At 33.6% G+C, this 20449-nt stretch overlaps 1 protein-coding gene across 1 annotated transcript; it reads left to right on the forward strand.

Moving 5' to 3' along the window:
- Positions 1-377: 377 nt before the first annotated feature.
- Positions 378-19167, forward strand: LOC143248146 (ceramide phosphoethanolamine synthase-like). The gene is made up of 4 exons (XM_076496577.1): positions 378-698; positions 10245-10757; positions 16184-16306; positions 19054-19167. Exons 1-4 carry the CDS (start codon positions 435-437, stop codon positions 19165-19167), a joined length of 1014 nt encoding a protein of 337 aa, XP_076352692.1. The 5' UTR covers positions 378-434.
- The last annotated feature ends 1282 nt before the right edge of the window (positions 19168-20449 follow it).

The following is a 20449-nucleotide window of genomic DNA, read 5'->3' on the forward strand; positions in this document are numbered from 1 at the left end:
ATAAAAACAAAGCTCTGCAATGACCTATTTGTGCTCTGCCACCCGCAAGGATTGAAGCCTTTATTTAACCTCTGAACCTCCGAGGAGAACATGCTGAGAGAAAGGTGCTTTATTTACATGAACACTGCTGGGTTATGACGATTTTTCTCAGTAAAGTTTTATTTGCGAATATTTTTGAGTGTCAGTCTCATAGATTTTCATATTTTAACCCATGAGAGAGTAATATAGAGGGAAGAAGTAAGAAATTGTAGTTATGACAGAAGTAATTTCACTTTCTAACTTAAATGTTCTCGATGAACTGGTGATTACTTCACATTAGTTAATAATGTGTTTTATTTTGTGTTTCAGAAATAAAGACGAACTTTCGAGTGATTCTTTCGATCCCACAATTCAAACTGCTATACCGTCCAACAATAAGCTACAACATTAGTAGTATGTCTGCATGTCATATAGTGTTTAAACAAGGTTGGGTCTTTATATGCGTCTCAGGACTGATGACTTACTTTTTATGGATGGACATATCTCTCTACATTAATGTTCAGCGTGTGCCCACATTATTAAAAAAACCCAAGTCTGAACAGCCAACTAACATCAATTCTTCACGTTTATCTCCATTCATGGGACTCTCAGTGAAGATGATGATGATGGATCCCATAAATAATTATATTGTTACCCCAACAGCTCAGTTATTCAATTATGTAAGTACATAATGTATTTGAAATTAATATTAGAAATAACTAACCCACGAACTTTACTATTGAACAGTCAGTTTGCATGGACAGTATCAATGATAGAGGGATTTCTAGTTAAGCTTTGTTTTCGAAAGGTGATAATTTATATTTACAGGGTAATACTTAAGAAAATATATTCTCTTGCGTATTTAGTTAATGACTAGAGCAAATGTTTTTACCTCAACACATCTTTTGTATTTAAAACAAGTGCTTGATTAATGGAGTATGTTACGTAATGTTACTATCTCAGTTGCATAGCAGTATTTGTTTGAATATTATATATTAAGAAATTGAGAAAGATAACACATTTTTCATGAAATGACTTTGAATTTAAGGTTGTTGAAGTCTTATATTTGGACAACATTTTGCCGTCGAAAGATTACGAGTACAGGCATACAGATTTCTACTTGTATTTATATGATAAAGGAATACTTTATTAAAAGTTCAATATCCTCCAAAGTTTGGGTTTGTAACGTCATATTATTCTATTCCAAATAAAATATTTTAACTATTTTATGTAATTTCTGAGTTACAGGTGATATCTTTAGCCTTTAATGTTATATTATTAAACGTTATTCTACTCCAAATAAATTATTGATACTATGTTCACGTTGTTTCTGAGTCACAGGTAATATAGTGGTCTCAGTGTGTCTGTTTTAATACACCAAAGATCCGTCTTTGAAGGTGCCATGATCAAATATTTTTCTTCCTAAAAATGGTTGTCTGGAAGAATATATCTTTTGCTTTGTTTAAAAGTGACTAACAAAGATGTTTCGATAAAAGAATTTTTTTTCAACATTTACAAAATGTGTTTCAAATAGTTCTTGTAGAAATAAAAACTAAAGATTCATATCGATTAGTGGAACAGTTTCTAAGTAATGGCGTAGAAGCTAACTGGTTGTCTTCATGTAATAATTTAATCATGCTACTGATTTACAAGATAAAATTAGGATGAAATATAAACTTATTAGAATAATGCTAGAGAGTTTCATTTTGTAGTCGTAAAACCTTCCTTGGCTTAGATATTGTGTCTCATATTAACAGCTGTATACGTTCGTTCAATAAACGTAGTTAAACATGCATGTTCTTGTATGGGTTTAATGTTAGCTTATAAGTTGAAAATAATGCTTGAAAAGCTTGTAATTAACACCTTCTCCAATTAACTAAATATAATAACTTAGTTAACTATATCATTGTCTTATTTGTAAGCTTTACGAATATGACCCCCAAAATCGTAAAAAAAAGTTTTTATCGACCGACTTTAAAATTTACTAAAATCCTGAAAGGTTATAATATTCTTGACTTCAATTGAAAATGAAAGTTATTAAGTTTCTTGGGGGTTAAAGATATTAACGCTGGAAATTACTCTACAGCTAGAAATGGTTAGAGTTGTTAGTTGTATTGACTTGTCACCATAAATATAATATATGCTAATGGTATGTGACATTATTTTTCTAAAATCTCTATACTTTAGCTTGTGGTTGCACGTTTATTACACATCATATGAGAGAAAACTGCTAATTTTTAGTCAGTTATTAAAATATATATAATGTGCGTCAGATGCACTTACAGTAGTAATTATTCAATTCCAAATCATTATCAGAATCAGTTGTTTTTATTTCTCTTATATATAATTATGTTTTAAGAAATAGTTTCTGATTTTCTAAAGGTCACGACGGCCTCATTTCTGTTACTTAATATATGAAACTCTAAATTTCTATAACTGTAAATGATGTGTGTTCGTCTGTGACACACAGAACCTCGCTAATTAAAAGTTTATAATTAACAATTAATTTGTGGCAATATTATCGGTTTTGGACTTATAGGACTTCATGAGTTGAAGAATAATTTATTTAGACTTTAAGAATAACACAGATTTCTGATCAGAACGTCTCATGCACTAAAAGTTTTTAATTATATTAATCACAGTGGAGCTCTTTGAATTTTTATAATGGAAGATGTTTGTCTTAGACATCACTTAGTCAGTAATAAAAAACACCAGTTAAATCAGATAAAAGTGTATGTTGCTAAAGATTATCTAACTATTACAACAGTGAGAACTTACTTTTAGACCAGTACTGTTTTATTTTACTTATATTTGCATAAAAAAAGAAAGCTACAAATTTCCGAATCCATATTTATTTACAACTAGCGCCATAGTAAATATCGTTGTCATTTATTATATGACTATTATCATCATCATATTTAACGTGATTATCGTCACCATAATTCATAATTTATCATCCCCATCTTTATCGTTACCATCTTTCGTCGCCATCATTATCATTATTGCCATCACCATTGTTGTCATTATTATCTTCTGTAATCATCAGTTGCGTACAACATTCTCAGTTATTACGTCATGATCATTATCGTTGTCATAGTCGTATTTTTCGTCATCGTTGCCATCATTTTCATTGTTGTTTAAGCTATCAGCTTGATGGTCATCTTCAGTATTATGATCTTGGTCATCAACAACCATTGCTATTTACAATAAGAAAAAGTGACAAACGTAATAGATTAAATTATGTAATCAAAGTATAAACAATTAGCGTCTATATTAAAAAGTCACTTCAACAAGAATAGTGAATAACAGTATCTCCAGATACATAAGTTAAGTAAACAAACACCTATGAGATGGAAGGAGACACAGGACATTTCACGTCTCCCATGTCCTGGACATTCATCGGGTAAGAACCTTATTGAGTATGTATGGGCTATCCTTGCCAAAGCATTCACGAAAACCCACTTTAAGGTACTCCTTAGTAAGGATGCTAGAACTGACGATGTGAAATGCCCTTGTTAAAATTATAGGTGTGTTGCGCACCTTCCGATTCTGCCAACACGTTTTAACACAATAATAACAACTGAATAATAGATTCCATCATATACAGGATTTATAGTTTTGTTAAACAGCTTTCAACGCCACCACTATAAAAAGTGTCTTAGCGTCGCTGCCCCCTGAGATAAAGATTCATTGTCAAGAACTAACTGCAGACATACAGACCAGAATCGCTGATGCATTCCACACAACGTGTAAGCACTTGATATCCTGAATAAGGCAGAAGACTGCACAATAAAGTAGTAACCATATTTGACCAGTGCTATCTCACGATTTCAATATAAATTAATGTCGTTCCAAACATTGGTGTCTTTTTAATTATCTCAAGCTTTTGCATATTTTGTAATGTTCACATTTCTTCTTTTTCTACATCATATTAGAACGGCTTGTTTGTTTGGGTTTATCCACAAATTCACGCAATGGGCTGTCTGTGTTCTGCCCACCTGGGGTATAGAAATCCTGGTTATAGCAGTGTGAGCTCACAGACATGCTGCTGCGTCATGGAGAGGCTACTAGAATGGGAGCTATTTACAATATAAATTTAGTGTTACTCGTGATGACGAGAAACCCAAACCCGTGTGAAGTAAAAATGTATCTCAGGACGGCTGAGTAAAAACGACAAAGAAAAGAAGATCCGTCACAATAAAAAACTAGATAAACTAAGGTGCCAACATGACGAGCCATTAACCAAGCTCGTAATTAACAGATCAGACCCACAATTAAGCAACAAAGAGATACATTTGCTCAACAAAGGACTCACGTTCGCGGTAACATCTAGAAATATTTCACCCGTCAAAAGGAAAGCCTGTCTGGAAGACCTAGCTAGAGAATTGGTGATCCATCCTACACAAACCAAAACTCCAACAAAACAACCAGCAAAAAGAAGACAACCTAGACAACAGTTCCATCGACAACCAACAACCTATCTTTCCAGGCAGAACTGAAAACATCTTTTTCCCCGAAACACCTCAAAACAGTATCTTAAACAACTTTTTCAAAGAATTGTCACGCAAAACCATCATTATAACTTCACAAAAAAGAAAACTAAAACACAACTTTACACAAAAAGATATTAATTCTATAAATAACCATTTAAAACAAAACAACAACAACACACTTAAAACAGATAACGGCAATGCTATAGTTATAATGACCACAAATGATATTATACATTAAAAAATGAACAACATTTTATCAGATACAAACAAATTTAAACTAATAAACACAAATCCAATAAAAACATGTAAAAACCAATTAAACAAAATAGTACTACAAATAAAAAAAAACACAATGTTAGAGAACCTTCATTCTTACCTACGCAGGACTGACTTGCGCACACCACAACTATACAGCACCCCCACACTTCACTAATCAGATTATCCACTACGACCCAAAATGTCGATCTATGTATCATTTAACCACAATTTAGGTAAATACACAGCGTGGGCATATTCTAAATATGTAACATCAGCCGGTTCCTTTTCCAAAGACTCTTTTAAATTTAAATGTATTCTTAATCAACTAAATCATAAACCTTAATGGACAGTTTTGATGTAATCTCCCTCATCGCAGAAAGTCCCAATCACTAAAGATAACCTTAGAACTTTATATTGAAGACCCCAACCCATTAATACACATCTCCAGCAACCATTTAGCAACCCTTATAAGAATTCACTACCATCAAAACTAACTTTATGTTCAATGTCCAAAACTACCTACAAATAAATGGCTTAAGTATGGGGAATTCCGTGTTACCAGTTCTAGCCAAACATTTTTATAACACAGATTGAATCTCAAGTGATCAGTTCAGCCTTACACCCACCACTCTATTGGTACAGGTATGTTGACGATACATTTATTGGATTCACATCTGCAGAACATACACTTAGTTTTTTAAACCATGTTAACTATATACACCCAATATTAAGTTTACCTGTAAACAGAAAAAAACTAACCAATTAGTATTTCTCAACCTCAAGATCACAAGAACCGACACACAAATAAAAACAGAAATCACGAGAAAAATCACCCGTACTAAACTATACATTCCCTGGAAATCAGCACATGAAACAAAACAAAAACTCAACATAGTAAGAAACCAAATAAACGCAACCACAAAACTATGCTCACCAGATAAAATTAACAAAGAAATCAACAAAATAAAACATTTCATCAACATCAACAAATTGCTTCCAAAAACCGTTGAAAAATTATGCACACACACCTGGATCAACAACACAAGCAATAACAAATCCGAAATAAGAACAAACTTCAAAAACCTTACACTGCTGCATACCGTATATTATCAACATCAACGAAAAATTAACTAATATTTGGAAAAAAAAAAAAAAACTTATAACAAAACACAACATTCCAGTAATCACAAAATTTATTCAAAAATCAGGTACAAAACTGAAGTCCATACTACGTAACAACTATACTGACAAACAGAACACCAAATAAATTCTATATTGGAAAAACAAGCAGAAGAATGAAAACCAGATTCAAATAACACACACACAAAAACCTTCACGCGTTTCTGAGCATGCAAATCAAGTAAACACAACTTAACCATTGAAAACACCCAGATACTAAGTAGGAAAAGAAATATAAACAAACGCAAAATCAAAGAAGCCCTACATATACAACAAGTCAAACCAAAATTAAACCAACATAAAGGAACACCCTTATACCTATATTAATTGATAACCTAACATCTAATTGTAACGCTCCCTACAATCTCGTAACCGTTTCGACTCTAGTTCAGTGGTTCCCAAACTGTGGGCCGCAGTATATTTCAAAGTTTTGAGGGAAACACCGCGATATTGACATCTGTCGGACACTTCTCGAACTACTAGCTCTAGGTAGTTCACACTTTAATAATTAGATCGTGCTACATTCCTTTAGGAGACGTTTTCGATTGTTTAGAGATATGTTTTTGTTTACTTGTACTTTCGGCTACGCCAGTAACTTCTCGAACTTTATCGTTTCTTAGATTTTGTATATAAATACCTGTCGACTCTCCAGGTCCGTCAGTAATAGAAATAACTGAAGGGTATTATGATCAAGTGTCTCTGAGGTCTGGCAAAGTTCAGGGAATTATTTTGTTGATTTTTAGTCCTTGTGCACAAAAATGTAAAGATTTTTGAACATTAACAAGAAGTGTGAAAGTGAAGAAAAGGATGGCAAACCACAGACCAGTAGAAAAGTTGTGAAAAATGGAAATATGACGATAGTCATCTAGATTTTGGGTTTACTTCGGCAGATGTCTATCATGAAGAGTGTCTGCAGTGTGTACTATGTCTAAAAGTTTTGGCTCAAAAGTCCAGCTTCCAAGTAAACTAAAAGTGCCACTTAGAGACCAATCATCCTAACATGGCTAGTAAGTCCCATGATTATTTTAACAGAAAGTTAAAAGAGTTGAAAAAAAGATATGTTTTTGAAACAAGTATCAATACCAAGCAATGCTTTGTTAGCATCGTAAAAAGCCTCACACAATCGCAAAAAAACTGATTTTACTGGCTGCAGTGGATATGATGAACATTATGGTTGGTAAATCTGCGGGAAGATTGCTTCCATAGGTGCCTTTATCCAACAATACTATCAGTCGTAGAATCCAACACATGGCCGAATACCTCGACGATCACCTAATTGAAAAAAAAAAAGAAAGAAAGGGAAGGAATCGAGCTACAGCTAGATGAGGCGACAGATAGTGACAAGGATGCTCATTTGATTTGCTGCACACTGTTCGTAGATGGGGACAAAATTGTAGAGGGCTTTCTCTTTATGTAAAAGTATTATTGCAGGTACAAAGGCATGAGACTTGTTTGAGATCCTTGACAGTTTTATGCGTGAAGACAACTTAGACTGACTAAGTGCGTTGACGTCTGCTCTATGTCTGGCTGTTATGGAGGATTGCAGGCACTCATACGAAGCAAAGCTCTTGATGCACTGTTGATCCACTGCACAATCTACAGGTAAGCCCTTGCGTCAAAGCACCTGAGTCCTCCACTGTATCTAGTCCTGGAAAGTATGTTGAAAGTGGTGAACTTTATAAAAACTCAGCCACAGTAGGCGATGTTTTTAAAAAAACAAACTGTGTGAGCATATGGGATCTGAGTACATATCTTTGTTGTACTAGTGTAGCTCGCGATGGCTCTCCCGTGAGAATGTACTGTTTTGTGTGTTCGAATCACGACAGGAACTCTACTCTTGTCTCGAAGAATTACACAAATGTGCTAAATACTTTTTGGATACTGATTTTTGTCAAAATTAGCATGCCTTTGCGATCTCTTCGAAAAACTAAATGTGTTGAATATCTCTCTGCAAGGAATCAACATGCACATTCTGAAACTTGCAGAGAAGGTTTTGGTTTCAGCCTTCAGAAAAAAGTTACTCCTATGGAGAAGAAAAATGAATGAAGATGATGACAAAAACTGTTTTCCCCTGTTGCAGCAGTTTGTTACATCTAATGAAATTGATCTGACCCACGAACTAAAACCTGTTTTTGAGGAGCACCTAACACAACTTAGTGACTGTTTTGAAAATTACTTTACAGAAGATATGGAGAAGTTTGCATGGATCTAAGACCCATTCAAGGCTAAATGTCCCATCTGAATTTACTTCTGCAGTAAAGGTACAGCTCTTATTGAGCTGTCTTGTGACAAGACTTTAAAAACAAAATTTGGCAGCATGGAATTAACTGAGTTTTGGATATAAGTAAAAGATGAATATTCACTGCTAAGCGCTAAAGCTCAGCGAATTCTGATTACATTTAATACGTCATATCTCTGCGAAGCTGGTTTTTCGGCGGTTGCTGTGATTAAAAGCGAATATCATTGTGGAACAAGAAATAAGAGTGGCGGTATGCAATCTGATTCCAAGGTTTAAGAAGCTATGCAGTGCCCAACAGTGCCCATAAGTAATTGTTGTTATTTAAAAATGAAATAAAAATATTGTTCTTACTTTCAATATACGTGTATTCTTTCAAACGGCTAATAAGTTTTTTAGGACATGGATGCTTGTTACGTATTGAGTTGTTTTGACCTAACTACTTAATAAACGGAAATGTTAGGTTTTTATTTTTGCCTAGGAGCACCTGAAGATGACCTAAGAAGGTCAAAAAGTTGCTCTCTGCTTTATTTTGGTAAAAGTGTTAATACACATACCAGCCGTCCTTGGATACAAATTTAGTGTTAGTGGTAAATTACAATTTTTTAAAGACATATAGATCTGCAAGTTGTAAAGAACTAAGTCAACTATGACATCTAGTTGTAAGAAGGAGACCAAAACAGCCAATCCTCTTTGTTTAATATCACAACAATAATATTATGTTAGTCTGTAAGTTGGTTACACTCAAATTTTCTACTTTTGTGTCCTTTGCTGAGACAGCTGTAAGCTTACGAATTTATAACGCTAAAATCAGGGGTTCGATTCCCCTCGGTGGACACAGCAGATAGCCCAATGTGGATTTGCTATAAGAAAACACACACACACACACGAATTTCATGAGTATTTTTTTTTTAATTTCGTGCAAAGCTATTCGAGAACTATCTCGCCAGCCGTCTCTAATTTAGCAGTGTAAGATTAATGGGAAGGCAGCTAATCATCACCACCCACCGCCAACTCTTGGGATACTATTTTACTAACGAATAGTAGGACTGATCGTGACATTATAACGCTCCCACGGCTGAAAGGGCAAGCGTGTTTGATGTGACATGAATTCGAACCTGCGACAATCAGATTACGATTCGAACGCCCTAACCACCTGGCCATGCTCCTATTATACTTCCCCTTTTTCATTGTAAGTTCCCATTTTAGTTTAACTCATTTGCTAACACAATCATAAATAGCTCCTAAATTTCAACACTTTTTCTTCGTTATAAAAGCCTGTCAAGAATGGAGTTTTAATATCATTGATTTATTTAACACAGAGTGTGTGTGTGTTTTCATTTAGCAAAGCCACCTCGGGCTATCTGCTGAGTACACTGAGCATAGGGTAAAATTAATTTGTTGGTTGGTGTGAAGAGACGTTTTTGAACGATAATTAATTATTTACAATAAATGTAGGCTTAGGAGAACCATTGTAGTAATGAAATTAATATGATAAGAAAATAACTTTGATAAATGAATGCTGGAATAAGGAACAATGCTGGAAAGAGACATTCTTTAGGGTAAAGATATTATCGTGATAAGCCTTGGTTCACCAAAAATAGAAGGACATTTCTTCTAGGTCTGTTTACGGACGAAAAAATTTCACATGCATGTTGGATGATTCAGATTTGGTACGCTTTGGTTTTCCATCATTTTTGATGAGCTTTTATACTAGTATTATCTATTATGTGTGAAAAACAAACTGAGAATAGTATGTAATAACATCGGAACTTGTTTCACGTTAGAAAATTTTGATTTATGGCAAGATTTTGGTTTCTCAAGAAACCTTTCAACCAATAGAATCATTTTTTACGTTTTGTTTTTTTTTAAATTTGTGATTCACAAAACGTATATCATGAGAGATAACGTTAGATGTTGTTTTGTTTGTAAAAAACATTAAAGGTTTAATGTGTGTTATCGAGAGTAACAGCATTGTATATTTCTGATTCTGATCTTTTTTTCCAACACAACATAACAATAAAACGTGACATTTCAGAATTATTTTTCCTGTCTTCCAGGTAACAAGCTTCAGCGAAACGTGTAACATCATCACCCCCAACATGATAAGTTTGATCGGCCTAATGTTTGCTGTGGTCGCAGCGAAGTGTATAATCTCTGATAATCTCACCAGACATCGCATTGCCGTCCTATTATTCGAGATTCGGACTTGGTGTGATGCACTGGATGGCATAGTTGCTCGATCACGGATGGGTATGGTAAAGCACGTTTCGCTACGTTCTACTTCTGGTTACGTAGTTGACGGTCTGATTGACACACTCGGGTTTACAACTTTTCTTATAGGATGTCTATTTCATATTCGTCGGAGGCCACCCAAACGCGTCTCGTCCTGTAAAGATTACGTACAAAAGAATGGAGTATATAATGAAAGCTTAACAAATTGTACAGATAGTTTATTTTGTCTTGTTTTCTGTTTCGGAATGCAAGTCGGGCTAAGTGCCTTTTTGTGGGACAGATATATTCACAACTACTCAGAACTTCTGGAAACTCCCCAGTCTACTATTGGAAAAGCGGTAAGGACAGAAATATGGCTTTCTAAAAAAATTATTAGAAATGTAAATAAACGTGTCGTTTAAGTAGCAAACTTTATTAGAAATGCAACCGAAACGTAGTATTCTCATAACAAATTTTATTGAAAGTATGAAAATTGGTATGTTTGTTTGTTTGTTTTTGAATTTCGCGCAAAGCTACACGAGGACTATCTGCGCTAGCCGTCTCTAACTAAGCAATTTAAGACTGGAGGGAAGGCAGCTAGTCATCACCACCCACTCCGAACTCTTGGGCTACTCTTTTACCAACGAATAGTGGAATTGACCGTCACTTATAACGCCCCCACGGCTGAAAGGGCGAGCATGTTTAGTGCGACGGGTATTCGAATCCGCGACCCTCGGATTACGAGTCGAGTATCTTAACCACCTCGCCATGCTGGGCTGAAAGTATGAAAGTATGAAAGAAGTGTGGTATTGCTGTAATAAACTTTATTGCAAATCTTTGTCAGAGACATGATATTCTAATAATGAATTTTATTAGAAGTGTAAGAAAAATATGGTATGTTAATAATAAATTTTCTTAGAAATGTAAGAGAAGCATTGTATGCTGACAGTGAACTTTATTAGAAGTGTAACAATAACAAACATGATGGGTATTGTAAAACAAGACAAAAATTTGCTCAATGTCTTTTAACGTCATGCGCATAAAACTTATAATAAGCATTTGAAACCAGATATTTTTATCTGTTTTCTTCAGCAAACAAAAATAATTTTAAAATAAAGATGATATTTAAACATTTTGTATTGTTTAATGAAAGGCTTAAAATCCACATTGGAAAATTTATTTATATCTATGCCTTAATTTAAGGATTTTTGTATAAACTAAGTATTTCAATGCTGGCAAAACATATGAAATGTTGATGAACCAATATTATTTAAAATTGTTGGGTGTAACTATATAAACTTTTTTAATTTTGTATAGTAGTAACTAAAATATTGAATTGTCTTCAGTTAGATATTTTCAAGTTAAATTTCTTCAGTTTTAATTGACATATCTTATATTAAAACATCACTCTTTATAAGGAAAGAATTTCAAACGTCAATTATTTCGATGAGGAAAAACTCATTGTACACACACATAAAGTAAACTTTATATATTTAATTTTTTTCCTATTGTACAGTTTTTGGTTATAGCATTAACAATGACAAAACTATAATAAAATAACATCACTCAACATTAGTTTCCAGGAATCTACATATTTTAATTGATTTTTGTCTCTTATAATAAAATAGTTTATTGTGCAAAAACTAAAAAAAAAACACGTTAAAATTATGTTGAATTCATTTTAATTGCCTGGACTTAGAGCGTATAAGAAAGTTTAAAAATGTTTTTTTTTTTGTATATACAGTACTGTACAAAAGTGTTAGGACAAAGTCAAAAATTAGATTTCAGGTTACTTTCAAAGAACAGTGGAAGGTAAATCACAGTTGAAACATTAAGCTTTTATCTTCATATTTAGTACAAAAGAAACCCAGTGGAAATGCTTGAGCTTAACAAGCAGTTATTTAATTTGTGCGTCCCTTTTGTGTTAATAACTGTAGACAGTGTTTCAAGCATTGCTGGAATATATTTAGTAAAAGTGTCCTTTGGGAATTTGCTCTAAATGTTTATAGTACACTCCCGTAAAGTTTATTTGGGAGTAACTTTTGATTTGTCAAGTTTTTAGTCTATCAAATCCCAGATCTGCTCAAATGGGTTTAGATCGAGGCCCTGTGGGGGCATTAGATAATTTAAATGACTCCAGCAGGTTCTTTCTTAGCTACGTAATTTTTGAGTAGATTGGATGAATGTTTGGGGTCATCATATTCCTGGTAGTAGAATTCTATACTAATAGTACGAAAATCCCTGAGTATACTGTGACGCTTATCCATTATTTCATCTATTATACAAACATTTCCAGTCACCTCAGCGGAAAAACAAAACTCCTCAAAACCATCACACTGCCTCCTCCATACTTCATGGTAGGTGCTGTACTTTGAGATAAGCATCTTTCACCTTTCTTCCGTCGGACGTACAACCTAAGCTTTTATCTAGATATTTCAAACTTGGACTCATCCGTTCATAACATTCTTTTCCAATCATCAATAGTCCAGTTTTTGTACTTTCTAGCACATTTCTATCTCTTGGCAATATCTGAAAATTGAAGTAAAGGTTTTTAACTGCTACACGACCAAACATTACATTCTTGGCACTGTATGTCTGAATACTTTTCAGTAATTTAGTACATGGTCGTTTATTTCATGCTAGAGATAAGTAACAGTTTTCCTCCTAACCAAAAGGCTGCATGAACGAAGATACTTACCATCAGTATCATTGAGTTTAGGTGTCCTGCCTCTTCCTTTCCTATAGTCAAATTTACTTGTCTGGTTCTCACGATCTATGGTATACTTGACAGTGTTTTAGGAATCATTTTAAGTCTGTAACAATTTGTCAGAAAGTTCAACCAGCATCATATAAAGCTTTTATACAAACTTTCTGCTCTACTAAAAGTTCTGTACGCTTTTGAGGCCGTCTCATGGCAAAAAGAGTAATATGTAGTGTTAAGCATGGTTTTTATCAAGGTGTGTTTGTGAAATGACATTAAATTGATTTCTTCTAGTATGTACCCCTATCATATGCTATCTTCTATCTGTATAGTTAAGACACTATACCATGGGGTACCATGACACTTATTTCTGACTCAACATTTGATCAGTGTATTTAATCAAGCAGTACCCTTATGACATATCCTCGATACAAGTATATGGTAATTCTAAAGAACGATAAATATTCTGACCCTGGCTCATTCAGTTGTCAACAGAGATCAGAGAAGCATTACCATAGTGTTGAAATTTGCATTCTGTAACGGTTTGGTATGAATTTCGCGCAAAGATTTCGAGGGCTATCTGCGCTAACCGTCCCTAATTTAGCAATATAAGACTAGAAGGAAGGTAACTAGTCATTACCACCCACCGCCAACTCTTGGGCTACTCTTTTACCAACGAATAGTAAGATTGATCATCACATTATAACACCCCCATGGCTAAAAGGGCAAGCATGTTTAGTGCGACAGGGATTTGAACCCACGACCCTCAGATTACGAGTCGAGTATCTTTATCACCTGGTCATGCTGGGCCTTCTCTAATGGCATAAAGGAATTAGTCCCATGAAATTCAAAAAATAACAAAATGTTCTTTTGTGCTAACAGTTTTGCACAGTAATGTGCGAATAAAAAGATTAATTGACTTCTTATTATCCATGTAAAAATAACGATTATTCAGACGTTTTGTCTTTTAGTTTTAGTTTGTTTGTTTTTTTCATTTGGGTTTCCTTAAAAATAATTCCTGTGAAAATTGTAAATTAAGCAGTTTCATTTTACCGACGATTGAAAATTCTGGACAACTTGTTTTTTATCTTTTATTTTTATTAAAGTGTGTGTTATCTCAACACTGAAAGCTTCCCAAAATATTAAATTAGTGGTTCGTGTTCTGAAAAATCATGCAATGTTTTCGTTTGAAAATTCTGGTTAAAAATAAATTACTTTTTTAGCATAAATATATTTCTAGAGATCACCATCTTTTCGTGATCTCGTAAAATATGCAAATTACGCATTTTATTTAGTCTTAAAAGCTAAGTAGCATTAACATATAATATGTCTATATATGCAGGAGGTTTCAACAATGACAGCTGTAATACAGGTACATGATACTCTATTTTATCGTCAAGGGCAAAACCTGTAACATGCAAAAATTGGTTAACTTTTGATGTTCTGAAGTAAAGTTTTTTTCTTTGTATTTGAGCCAGCTGTTAGAAATGTGATGCTACTCTTTGGACTATTTTACATAAAAGCGTAGCTGACACTACTGAACTTCCGCCTTATGGTGATACAATTAGTGTGTGTTACTCCAACATAACCAGAATGGATATAACTCCCTTAGAACCTTTGGCTGTGAGAACAATACAAACTTGTGTGGATAATACTTTGTTATTTTCCCTACAAACAATACCAAATAATTCCTATAAGATGTTCACAATCTGGTATTTTGTAAAAGTAAAAATGTTAAAATGCGTCGGATGGGTTTATCCTGCGTGACAATTATATATACAAAGGAACATGACCCATAACCTTAGAAGTAGCTATTTATGGAGATAAACGACATTCTAAAGAATATTATGTGTCGGTGTTTCAAACCTAACCTTCACATCAAAGTAAGATGTGAACCGGTTCATTTATAGCAAAGTTTCTAACTCCTCAAAATATGGATTTTCGATATTATTAGTTACAAAACTAAGAAGAGATTTACAATGTATACCTTTCTGAATTTGGTTAAATGCGAGATACTTTTTGGTGAAACAATTAACTTATATCTCTATCCATTAAGGAGTTACATGTACTTAATGAAACCTGCCTCTCCTTAGAACGTCAACTTATGGATTCATCATTACAACCTTATAATAAACGGTATCACATTGATATTGCTAGCATACCAGTTTCATCTTTATGGTATGTATTTATAGGGTCAGTAACAAGGTATAAGACAGATATTAATGTTTGTCATAACGCTCGTACAGTTGACAGAGACTCAAATCCACCCGATCTACGCTGTTTTGAAAGAAAATCCAAATGTGTAACATATTTTCTTAATAGTTAAGTCGTCTTTGTTATTAAATATAATGCCAATAAGTTTACTTCAGAGAGGACAATAGTTTGTGTAATTACTAACTTCAGATCCTCACTAAGGACTCATAATATTGTAGTCTAATACTGATGAAAAGCTCAGTCTGCTACGTAGCTGTACTGTATTTTGTTATGTGTGTTTATTTTTGGTGTTTTACGAACTGATAACCAAACGTATAGCATCAAACGGGATACAATCAATCACAAACATGGCAGTTCAATTACAGATTAATGAGGTCCTAAAACTTTTTCATTTAGTAACTTCTGACTGGAATTAAAAATAAAATAACGAATGAACGATGCCAAAAGTAGCCTAGAGTTAAACTTTAAGGTCTAAGATTCGAACCTCGACTTGCAACTGAACAAGCCTACACTTTCAGCTATGAGGGGTTATAAATCTGATAATCAACATTACTTTTAACTTGAGTAACTACATAAGCGATTAGTTCTGCTAGCTGTTTGCCTATGGTCAGTAGTTCTAAATTAATGGTCGTAATGACTTGGCCATTTAGATTTAAGGTGTTGCTAGAGTTAAAAATATCAAATTTAGATGAACGACGAAATCTAACACTAAGTCTACAACGCCATAATGACTAGTACACTTTCAAAAAGCACAAACGTAATGTATTCTGTAAATGTCAACTTAAAATGTGTGTTATATAATAAATTAAATGCTATTAGTATTTTGTGGAATATCAGATATAAATGGTTTTGTATTATTGTTGCTGGTAGATAGCACAGAATGAACAACTAAAGTCAGCTTTCAACTGGATCATCATGTGGTTCTGGAGAGTTTCCAATGCTCATTGCTTAATTCACTTTTTACTGATTGCAATAATTATTGACAAAATGTGGGTAAGAAAATGTATAATCAAAATTTCTTACTATTATAGTTTGCTCATAATTGTTTTGTGTTTCATATTCTCACGAAGTTTGATAGACCTAAAGTTGTATTGTTACTGATATTATCCAACATTATTTCATCATAATGGAAATAATTGAACTATTAATCATTTATTAAAAATGCAAAGAAACAAGAACAAACATACCATGTATCAACAATATATAATTAGCCACAAGATCATACAAAACAAATTACTTGGAGAGAAAATTGATTAATACAGTTTTAATGGAAGAGAAGAAGATATATATATTTTGTTTTGTGATTAAGTACAATGCTAGATAATGAGATGTCTGTGCTTTCCTCACCACGAGTATCGAAACCTAGTTTCTAATGGCGTGAGTCTACAGACACCACTCTGCCACTGGGGGGCTGAGAAAATGACTAGGAAGATGTGTAATTGTCTTTTGATGATTGTTTACTTTATCCCTTTTAATTAATTAAAACAAATTAAACAATGAAATTCTTATATTGCAGTGAACTTGGGTTACAAGTGTCATAAGTTCCATGGTGTTTATGAAAATTATCGAAAGAAATGTGGGTTTGATGTGCTAAAGTTATTAACGATAAATTAACTTTCTTGTTCTTATAACTATGTCTCTTGGTGACAACAGATTTAAAACATTATTAATCAATCTGATTAATAGAAATATTGAACACTGTATTAAAAATTCAGTAATATTCAAATAAACTAATGTAAAATAAATGGTTTCATAGTATTTAAAACTAAAGTCAATCTATAATTTAACATTTATCACTGGATATAACCAAAAGACGTTTAAATGTGTATACTTATTGTACTATCTTTACTAAAATAATATCAGTGACCTTACTTAAGTATATTAGTGAAGGAATAATGGCGCACTAGAACTAGAAAAACGATATTTAGATAGCTCACAAGAACAGTATGCTTCATACGAAAAGACATATTCCAAAGAAAAGAACGTGCATTACTCGCTTTTATTTGATTTTGTTTTGTTTGTTCGAAATTTCGTGCAAAACTACTCGAGTGTTATCTGTACTAGCCGTCCCTAATTTAGCAGTGTAAGACTATAGGGAAGGCAGCTAGTCATCACCACCCACCGCCAACTTTTGGGTTACTCTTTTACCAACAAATAGAGGGATTGACCGTCAATTTATAACGTCCTCAGGTCTGAAAGGGTGGGCTTATTTGGTGTGACGGGGATTCGAACCCGCGATCTTCAGATTACGAGTCGAGTGCCTTAACCACCTGGCCACACCAGGGCGCTTTTGTTTGAAACCTAACAGACATCTTATTCTCCAAATAAAGGCTCACATATTACACGTTTAAGAGTTCTACTTCTAGGTAGTGTTGAGCGATATTTTGAAATATCGTAACACAGAAGATGTTTAAAGGGAAGAAACGGTTTAAACCATGTATAATCATTGATTGATGGAACAAGTTAGAGTAACATAACAATAGAAAAAGTAGTTTTCCTTTAACACGTCTCTGAAGACTTGTAATGTTTTTTTCATGTAGCCTAATGTGCATTAAAAAGACAATAAAAGGAGATATTTCACTGACATAATTTATTAATATTTAGTTTAAACTACATTGTGTGTGTGTTTTCTTTCAGCAAAGCTACATCAGGCCATCTGCTGAGCCTACCGAAGGGAATCGAACCGCTGATTTTAGCGTTGTAAATCCGTAGACTTACCGCTGTACTAGTGGGAAGCTTTAAACTTTACCAGTGCTTCGTACTTTCTTTATAAGTTGATGTTTTTTTCATTCATAACTGTTGACAGCAAAGCACCTTTACAGTAATTTATGTGGTTTCCACAACCTAATCAACACTGCCGATTTCAAAACAGTGCAATATTTCTGTCGTGATATAAATTGCCATTGGGAAATAAATAAAACCCTACCTTGTTATAATATCTCGTATAAAACTCGATATATAATATTTATGTATTTAATAACTTAAGGTGTATGACGTTGAAATTAATTAATCATACCTTAGGGAAGCTTGTAGAATAGTAAACTTTATCAGCTATTCATTGTCAAGTGTGTGTTTTTTTATTATCAGCTCTAATAACCACAAAATATTGACCTACTCTTTTGAAAATGCACATGGAAAAAAGTATAATGTTGAACCAGTTTTCCACGATATTTCAGTAATTAGCTGTTTAGCACAAAATCAACCTTTTATTGGGGATGAAACCGATATTTCTCTGCAATTTTTTATTCGTTCATTTCTTGAAGTTACTCGATAAGAGATAGATTTTTTTCAATATGTTTCAGTTTTGCTTTATTTAGTTCTTCTTTAATGATAACATAAATAATTTACTCTGCTGGTCTTCTATGGTTGTTTTTATCGTTATATAAGGTAACAAAAAAAAGAGTTGACAAAACCTAAAATAATATTAAAAACAAAATAAACTACCACTACGTTTCGCTACAACAACTTCGCAAAACGTAATGATACTTTATGAGATTTTTTTACATACCTTGTTTTACCGATTTTTCAATGTTTAATATTCAAAGTACTTTTGTTTATTGTTAAGGTATAAAAAGCAAATATTCAAAAAAGCACATTTCAAAACTAAGCCTAAATTTTATTTATGGTGCTGCAAGTCTATGTTTAAAGTCAAATGGAAGTTTTTTTTTCACATTCTGAAAAAATTAATACTTTTATTTATTATTTTAAAAAGCGAGTTTACATTAAAGCTTTATTTTCAGGAATTCCTCAGGCTCGTGCAATATGCTGGATTTGTAGAACTTCTGGCTTTGGCTCTTTTTAGTGAACTCAACTTCCACCGTGTGAGTATTGTTTGTTTAACAAGTGTGTTTTAATAATGAACAATCTACATAAAGGTAGAGAAATTACATTTATATACATGTAGAGAGAGAGAGAGAATGTGGGAGAAATTATAAAGGTACTCCACGTCTACAGTTTGTTTAACAGTTACTTGTCCTGATACGTTTAAATTACTGTACTTACTTTCGAAGGGGCCTGGCATGGCCTAGCGCGTTAAGGCGTGCGCTTCGTAAGCTGAGGGTCGCGAGTTCGCGCCCGAGTCGCGCCAAACATGCTCGACCTCCCAGCCGTGGGGGCGTTATAATGTGACGGTCAATCCCACTTTTCGTTGGTAAAAGAGTAGCCCAAGAGTTGGCGGTGGGTGGTGATGACTAGCTGCCTTCCCTCTAGTCTTACACTGCTAAATTAGGGACGGCTAGCACAGATAGCCCTCGAGTAGCTTTGTGCGAAATTCCAAAACAAACAAACAAATACTTTAGAAGGAAAATATTTATCATGGATAAAAGAACAGTATATTTGTCAGTTGTAACCACAATTACTTTCAATAAATGGATGATACAGGTTCCCTAGTGCTACTGATATCTTTACCATAAAAAAGGGGGTTTGGTTTTAACCAGATAATGTGTGTGCGTTTCCTTATAACAAAGCCACATCAGATTATCTGTTAAGTCTACCGAGGAGAATCGCACCCTTCATTTTAGAGTTATAAATCCTTACCACTGTGCCAGCATGGGACCGAAGAATGTCACACAAAACGTAGAATTTAAACTTCATAGCATGGGTTTCACACAGTTGGGCGAAACCATGAGTTTGTTTGATGCTGAGATGGCTTCTAATGGTAATATTTCGCTTACGAATAAAAATTTACAACGTAACTTAAGTACGTCAAACTAATTCGTATGAATTGTAATTCTGACTTCTCACGGTCGCTTAATTTAATGTATGTAACTGAACAAGATATTTCCCAAGCCTTTAACATGATTACTTATTATAGTCACCCATTTTTCATTGCAATTTAAATGGGTTTTACTTTCCATAAAGAAGAATCGTGTAAACCACATTTTTGGTTGAACCAGTGTGAGAAAGAAAATTCATATTTCGAAGGAAAATGACTTCGGAAATATATCCTTACTAACTAAATAACTCTCACTACGCTACCGATCCACTGGGATCTGATGATGAAATTATAAATGGATTATCCATTATAGATGGATAAAAAACTGTGGATATATCTGTTTTATCAACACTATATTGTAATAACGTATTTTTATACGTCTTTTTATTGTGTACTTTGTTTTAGATACAAATAAAATTCAG

Source organism: Tachypleus tridentatus, chromosome 4 (genome assembly GCF_004210375.1).
Source record: "Tachypleus tridentatus isolate NWPU-2018 chromosome 4, ASM421037v1, whole genome shotgun sequence".
Classification (NCBI taxonomy): Eukaryota; Metazoa; Arthropoda; class Merostomata; order Xiphosura; family Limulidae; genus Tachypleus; species Tachypleus tridentatus.

What these genes read in the sequence shown, in the direction of transcription:
- LOC143248146 (XM_076496577.1), top strand. Translation starts at nt 435, where the DNA reads ATGTCTGCATGTCATATAGTGTTTAAACAAGGTTGGGTCTTTATATGC. An exon ending in AGTCTACTATTGGAAAAGCG is followed by an intron (nt 10,758 to 16,183) that starts GTAAGGACAGAA and finishes TGTTGCTGGTAG; the next exon opens with ATAGCACAGAATGAACAACT. An exon ending in TAATTATTGACAAAATGTGG is followed by an intron (nt 16,307 to 19,053) that starts GTAAGAAAATGT and finishes CTTTATTTTCAG; the next exon opens with GAATTCCTCAGGCTCGTGCA.